We start from the raw sequence: 7,931 nt of genomic DNA on the forward strand, positions 1-7,931 counted from the left end.
GGGCTGAAACACACTAGGGAACATAGAAACACTAGGAAAACCAAGGTGAAAACTGACAAATCATGACAATTGGTGGTAATTTTTGACTGTGTAACTTTACTAACGGCACCCCATAAATATATTGCCTTGCTTACAGTATCGCAATATATCGGGATATATCGTATCGTGACCCCTCTGTCATGATATGTATCGTATCGCCAAATTCTTGCCAATACACAGCCCTAGTCAGAATCAACATCACCAGTTTTGTTGAAAACCAAACGCAGCATCTCTTCACAAACAGATTATACCAACTGCTAAGCACAGTGGAGGAGGAGGAGGGCAGATGATTTCATCTTGTTTTACAACCACRGGATCTGCAACTCTTACGTTTTACCCCTTTTGTCCTACACAGGAAAAAAAAAAAATTATGCAAGCACTTCTACAATAAAAGTAGCTGTGGAAAAATGATATGTTGTAATGACCAAGTCAATAATCAGACCTCAACCCAATAGAAACATGTTGGTGGGAACTCAAGAGAACTGTGTATAAATATTCCCACAAACCTCATTAAACTGAAGCAAATTTCTAAAGAGGCAACACTTATTCAACACAATGTAAGAAAAACAAGTTTGTCCCAAAGACAGTTCAAGTTATTGCTATTATAAATGTTCTAAATCATGACAAATTGTAATATCTGAAGATATTTGTTTCATTTGTAATAATTTAATTTACTTTTTATTTCTTGCCACATGAAACCCATGAAATGAAGAAAGCTGCTCAGCTTTTTCTACCACGACTGTAACACAGTTGTTCCCTCTGTGTGTTCATGTTTTACATTTGAAAGCAATAATTATGAACAAACATTATAATATTATTTAGACGTGGATTTTGGGTGGATTTAGCCTCTTTAACTCTAAACAGCYAATCATCTCAGTGCCTTTAAGCAGGTAGATATTAAAACAAACTGTTGATATGTTTGACAAATGGACATATGTTTGCATGTTATGTGCTCTACCTGTATAAYATGTTGTCTTCGTGTCATTTGTGATCTGGATGCTGCTGCTTTTAGCGAATGACCACCAGCAGCAGCTCTCCTAGTCTTCTCAATGATGGTGCCAAGAATTTCAGCCACAGCACTCATGGTGAGACGCCCTCACAGAGAAAACACTCGTCCTGATTATGTAAAGAGCTTTTCTTTCAACGCTTCGCTCTTCGATCCCTCACAGATCCAGTGAACTCCCCGACTTCTTCACTGTTCAGCGATTTTGGTGCTCTCAGCATTTCCCAAAGGAGAAAGGTGAGCAGATTAATGAAGCTCTCCTAGTGTTCATTACATTCATTGAGTGCGAGCAGGTTTTTGAAACTTAAATTTTCATTTCCCTCTTTGTACCTGAGGAGGGTTGTTGATTTCTTGTAATTCTTCTGTATTTTACTKTCATTAACAGGCTCCAAACCCGACCGCGAGTGAGTTTATCCCAAAGGGAGCTCCTCGAATGGCCGCCATGACGCAGTCCGCTGTCCAGGCCTTTCCCTCACCTCTCTTCACTCATCCTGGCCTCGGAGGCTCCACAGCTGCCGCTCTGGCTCCAGGTGAGAGATTTTATTTTATTTTATTTTTTTAAGTTTTGTAAATATCTAATTTGCTTTGCTTTAATATTGTAAGCCTCAGTAATAATCAACATTTATCTGTAGGCATGTCTCTCTCTGCTGGATCGTCTCCTCTTCACTCTCCAAAAATTACACCCCACACCTCGCCTGCCCCTCGTCGTCGCAGTCACACCCCCAACCCGGCCAACTACATGGGGCCCGCCACGACGTCCGACCAGGGTGCCCACATTATCCAGAAAGAGACCGTAGGAGGAACTACTTACTTCTACACAGACAACACCCCAGGGCCAATGGCTGGGATGGTATGTTGGAAGCACGGTGCAGATTAGAGATCTCCAGATGAAAATAAATCTAAAAATTTCTGTCAGTGAGTTTGAGCGCTGATGCATGAAGTCATTTTGGGGCAGCTAAATGTTGCATTACGGTTAGAAAGTTTTTAATTTACTTAATAACTGATTAAGATCTTCAGTTTGTTTCCTCCCATTTCTTTGCATCGTTTTTAAAATTTTATATATAATAAAAAAAAAAGGCAAAACATGCCAACATGTCTCTGTAAATGGGAAGATATTAGAGATCTTCACATGAAGATAAATCAAAAAATTTCTGTTAATGAGTTTTAGATTCTGCCAGGAACATGTGAGCATTGATGCATTAACTTATTTCGGGGCAGTGAGGCTTTTCACTGGGGTTAGAAAGTTGTTCATTACTTAACTGATAAAGATCTTCAACAACAGTTTTGTTTCCTCCCATTTATTTGTATTGCTTTTAATATTTTAACTAAAAAACATAAAAACATACCAACGTCGTTCTAATTTCTCTGTAAATAGGAAATGGTGTTTTTTATTGGTTTCGCTGCAGGTGTTTCCTACCTTCCACATCTATCCCCCCACTGCTCCACATGTGGCTTACATGCAGCCGAAAGCCAACGCCCCGTCCTTTTTTATGGCTGATGAGCTCCGACAGGTATTGCTCAGTTGTCTTCTTCTGGTCGTAGTATTTTTATGAAACGGTGCCCTTCTCTTCCATGTAGTGGGAATATCTAACGATATCTCATGTTGTTCTCCCTCAGGAGTTGATAAACAGACATCTGATAACTATGGCTCAAATTGACCATTCAGAGAACCCAGGTAAACCATCACCTTCAGTTAAACCAAATGTGCTGTTTTTTTTGTGTGTATGTGCACTAGTGTTGGGCGATATTGGCAAAAAATAAATAAATTTAATCACGATTAATTGTGGTATTTAGCCGATAACGATTAATCCCCTGGAGTCCCTGGACGCCTGCATGTCCTAGTCACATGATCAATTTAAATCACTCTAGTGGGAAAGATTTGTTCTCTGTAAAAATCGGTTCCAAATTCTGTCAAAAGTACAGACTTCAGGCTAAMCACCACTTTTTAAATGTGTTGATAGACCAATTAGAACTGGAGTTATTATAAATAAATTACAGAACTTGTTAAAAAAAWGTTTGTCATATTTGAAGCGGAGAGGAGCGAGTCAGTCTGCCTGGTGGCGTTAATCATATTAATCGTCAAGTGCCAAAAAAAAATTAAAGTTTTTCTGATGATTAATTGGACATGATACGATTTTGCCCAACCCTAGTGTGCAGCAGAATGAAGGAAACATTCTTGCAGTAAAAGTGTTCATATTGATTATTTAGTTGTAAAAACTCTTTTAAAGTTATTTATTAACTTGTATTGTAGTGCAAGTGAAGTAGGTCTCATCTAATGTTAGTCTTGATTAAATAATTGAAACAAGTTTTAAACTGGAGTAAATTCAAAWTTTTCTTTAAGTTGTTAATCTGGATCGTGTTTCTCTTCTGAAATTGCTTTTGTCAGACGTCCCCTCTGAGGTGGACAGCTACCACAGCCTGTTCCCACTTGAACCTCTTCCTCCACCCAACCGCATGCAGAAGACCAGCAACTTCAGCTACATCACCTCCTGCTACAAGGCTGTCAACAGCAAAGATGACCTGCCTTACTGCCTGAGGCGGATACAAGGTACCAATCTGCATTCAACGTATGAAATTAAAATGGCCTCTTTGGTGCAGAATTTACTCACATATCGGTTCCTTTGGGAAATTGCGATCGCTGCTATGAAAAAGATTCAAGTCATTTTGCTCAGACTTTTCTGCAATCATCCAGTGGCTTTATCAGTGTTTAAAGTGCCAGTAGCTGCGTTTCCATTGGCCATGAAAATGCGCAAATTAGAATTTTGAAAATAAATTTGCTCAATGGAAACACGTCAATTTCGAAAAAAAAATAACTTTTTTCGACAAAAAATGTTTTTGTGCTAGGATGAGGTGGTATTTCGGCCGTGTYGAAATGGGTGTTTTTCGCAAAACTGCAATTGAAACACTTTTTTTTGCATCACGGGAGTCACGTGATCAACAACCGGCTGTTTCTACTGGCGAAAAAGACGAYGACGAAGAAGATAACAGGAAGTAGAAGTAGTGGTAATATCACAGAAGTAAAATAAAATAGTAAACTCACCGACTACAGTTTCCCAAAAACACAGCATACATAGCCGCTCCCAAGTAGGAGCTTGTCGCTGCAAAGCCTCAACAAGACGCCGACGTCTCCTCTGATGATGAGCGCTAGTGTCGCGGTACCAACATGCTGTGTTTACATCCATTGCCGCCATGTTTGTAATGACTTATCGCGAGAACAAACGTATTCACACATAACTTTAATAGCATTTCTTACTTAATGGAAACACCGTAGTTACGAAACTGTGTTTTTTTGACATTAACAGAATATCAACAAAGTTTTGAGCACATTTGCAATGGAAACGCAACATGTGACATGCATATTTTTCAAACATACAAAGTCAAATAACACATCTTTATATTTAAGAAAGTTTACATATTACTCATGATTTTACCCATTTTGTCACATAACTGGCATATTTTCTTCTGAACTTGGCTCAGTCAAAGTGAAACAGGAAGTGACATCAAAGGGGAACTCTTCAACAAAGAAAACTCTCTGGTCTTTGTTGAAACAAGATTTTAACTCTGACTTCATCTCTTTAATAGTGACTCAAAATGATCTACAGAAACATCARATTCTTCTCTACAGTCGGGGTTGTTGGTTGTTGTAGCAACGCTCCGTTCACACTCAGACATTCCCCTTTGACATCACTTCCTGTTACTTCACATGCAAATATCTCAACTGTTCATCTTAGCAGCATAAAATGTGTTTTTCAATATGTTGTCAATGTTATCTCTCCAAAAAGGAATTCACATTCATTACAAAAATTTGATGTCACAGGCACTTTAAACTCAAGCCTGTTTTCAAATAGAAATTATTTCCTTAGAATGAACCTGAATTGCATCTGCAAATTTAGACAGGATTCTGCAGTTTGTTAAATTGTGTATTTTTGTTTGATGTTTTCTTTATTTCCAAGGGTTCCGCCTGGTAAACACAAAGTGCATGATGCTGGTGGACATGTGGAAGAAGATTCAGCACTCGAATGCTGTAACACTTAGAGAGGTCTTCACCACTAAGGCCTTTGGAGACCACTGTGAGTTTGTACCGTTTGACTTTTTAGCTGAGAACGGGTTTCGAATTAAAAAATGAATATGTAATTCTCGTTTGTTTGTTTGTTAGGGTTAGTGTTCTTGCAGTTTTTTTTTTTCAAGTTTTGCTTCAAAGTTTGATAGTTGGGCATAGCAGGAGTGATGAAACTTTGTACTCGGTTCTCCATCTTTGATCTTTGTGGTGGAGAAATGAAATGCATCATGAAGATTCTAACATTTGTTTTCTCTTTCCTCCCCAGCTTTGGTCTTCTCGTATGACTTCCATTCAGGTGCAGAAACCATGTTCAGCAGACATTTTAATGACCCAGCAGCAGACTCGTACTTCACCAAAAGGAAGTGGGGTGAGTTCTTCTTCCCTTTCTCCTCCACTCTGAAATAGAACCAGCATCACCTCAGCTGCACCCCACCCCTCCTTAACTTTTCACACATTCAGAGCTTGTTGATTTGTTTTGCTAATGAGATCACTGACATGTATCTATTCGGATGCAGCGTTTCTTCTAAGTAAAGTGCGTGTGTGATTGAGCTCATGCCAGACACTTATGTCAGGTTGAAAAAATAAAACAACTGCGATGAATCACGAGGCGCTTCAGGGTCTGAACCGAGCCTTAAGGAACTGTTTGGAGTTTATGTTTGACACTTGGCTTCCAAGTGTCTTTGTGGGGGAAAAAAAATAAAATTTGGGCGCATGGAGGAAACTGTGGCTGAAACTGATCCTGGGGCAGGTGCTGGCTGCCTACAGTAATGACGGACTGAGGAAGCAAAACAGCCGAGGCCTTTGTTTTGTAGCAAACACCGATAAGAAACCTTAAAGCCCGAGGTGTAAGAGGAACAAACACACAGAAGGAAATGCTAAGAAAAAAGCCGAAGCACAACGTGGTCTTGGATGGCTTTCTGAAATGCATTTTGGGAAACATACAATTTTGGCACATTCTGTTGCGGTCAGGGTGAAACTGTGGTTTATGAGCAGCAAACACACACCATCGCTGTACTGCCTGAAAGTGCTGCTGATGTGTTGATCGATTAAAAAAATAATAATGGGCAAACAGTTTTTTCTAAAAGTGCCTTTTCTCACATGTATCATGTTGTCGAGCATGAGCTGTATGTTTACCAGAATCAGTTTTTTAAAGGGGTGGTTTAATACAAAATCAACTTTTTTTTAGCTTTATATCATGTTATAATGTCACTTCCTCATCAAAAACATACCCAGAGTGTTGTTTTTAGGGCTGCGACCAACGATTATTTTAATAATCAATTAATCTGCCAAATCAAACACTTTTACACAATTACATAAATATGAGTAGATATAAATTAATTTTATTCCTGTATAAATTATGGATGCAAGTTATCGATTAATGWATTAAACTGAAGTTGATTRACTAACAATTAATTGATAACCAGCTATTTTCTTAAAAACCAGTTTTCTCTTGAATCAAGAGGGTTTTTTCATAACAAGAAGGATTTTCTTTTAATTCTGCTGAATTAAAAAAACAGAAGGACATCATAAATATTTTACCAATTTGTTTTGCCAGTTGTATTAAGTACTGACTGAAAAAAATGTGGATTTCTCATACATTAATAAACACGGTTATAGCTATAAAACATAACAAAACATAAATTTAATAGGTTGCTGACTGAGGAAAACAGAAGAAAATAATATATCATTTTTAGATTTAAAACTTATTAATTTATTATTATAATTAGAATTTATTTACATTTAGCATTTATGATTTTTCTTTTCTTTTTTACTTTTTGCTTGGTTCTGTCTGACTGAAACRGTGTTCTTTGACCCAGTATGCAGTTCTGAAGCACCTGCTGCTCGCGTCTTTTTTTATTTTTATTTATTTATTTTTAGCTTATTCCTTTGTCCTGAACCTTTTTGCTGCCTAACAAATAACTTTGAGCCTTGTCAGGAAAAAAAAAACAGGAGTGTTTTATATTTCTGGCCTGAAAGCAGGAGGAAACAAATGGTGGACTGAGGTACAATTTTCTTTTTTCCCCACTGGACATGTTTCCTCTGCGAGTCAGCTCTCATCAAATCAGACCATCATTTAAAAAAATGAAACGTAGCATATACTTTTTATCCTAACTTCAGATCTACTTGGCCTAACAACACAATTTAAAAACTGGTTTAAAGTTTGAAGTCTCTACTTTTGACACGAGAGTCTCAGAGAAGGCGGATCTTTACAAGTAGAGTTTTTTTTTTTTCTTAAACTTTATTTAGGTCAGCCAGCATTGACAACGCTCTGCGGGTGACGTAAACAGAACTGCGACATGGCGAGGGACTCGTAAATCGCGCGACACAACGAATCGATAATGAAATTCATTGCCAACGCTTTTAATAATCGATTTTTATCGATTTTATTGATTCGTTGTTGCAGCCCTAGTTGCTTTGACTCATTCATGCATGTTTGAGAAACCCCTGAATCTCCTGCAGCCATGTGGAGCTGCCTAAACACTTGCTGGGACAAAGCTCCGCCTATTTACCCAAAGCTCCTCCCTGGAAATCTGTCCCCAGCTGTTTTTATATTATAAAAGGTTGCAAAATACAATGCTCCTCCGTAGGTTTGTATACGGCATGACGTGTTGTTGTGAAGACGTGCTGAAGTGGGAGTGTCAGAAATGGTAAGAGGTTCTTAAAGAGACAGACGCCAGTTTGGAGGTGTTTAGATAGACTATGATGTAAAGTCCAATTTTTTCCAATATTTTTTATATATGCAGCATTTTCATAACAACTGAAGGTAACAGTTACTTGGATGTGGTATAGAATTGAACAATGTGCCTGGAAAATGCATAATCCCCCCCC

At 38.2% G+C, this 7,931-nt stretch overlaps 1 protein-coding gene across 1 annotated transcript in view; it reads left to right on the forward strand.

The window, feature by feature from the left end:
• Positions 1-7,931, forward strand: part of pan3 (poly(A) specific ribonuclease subunit PAN3) — a gene marked incomplete at its 3' end in the record, with an annotated part of 21,136 nt that overhangs the window by 4,433 nt on the left and 8,772 nt on the right. Inside the window, 9 exon segments of the mRNA XM_014002253.1 lie at positions 1,052-1,124; positions 1,209-1,279; positions 1,428-1,572; positions 1,675-1,892; positions 2,449-2,553; positions 2,660-2,717; positions 3,429-3,590; positions 4,996-5,112; positions 5,368-5,469. Of these exon segments, the coding sequence (XP_013857707.1) occupies positions 1,052-1,124; positions 1,209-1,279; positions 1,428-1,572; positions 1,675-1,892; positions 2,449-2,553; positions 2,660-2,717; positions 3,429-3,590; positions 4,996-5,112; positions 5,368-5,469 (1,051 nt within the window).

This window comes from Austrofundulus limnaeus, unplaced genomic scaffold, assembly GCF_001266775.1.
Source record: "Austrofundulus limnaeus strain Quisiro unplaced genomic scaffold, Austrofundulus_limnaeus-1.0 Scaffold12, whole genome shotgun sequence".
Classification (NCBI taxonomy): domain Eukaryota; kingdom Metazoa; phylum Chordata; class Actinopteri; order Cyprinodontiformes; family Rivulidae; genus Austrofundulus; species Austrofundulus limnaeus.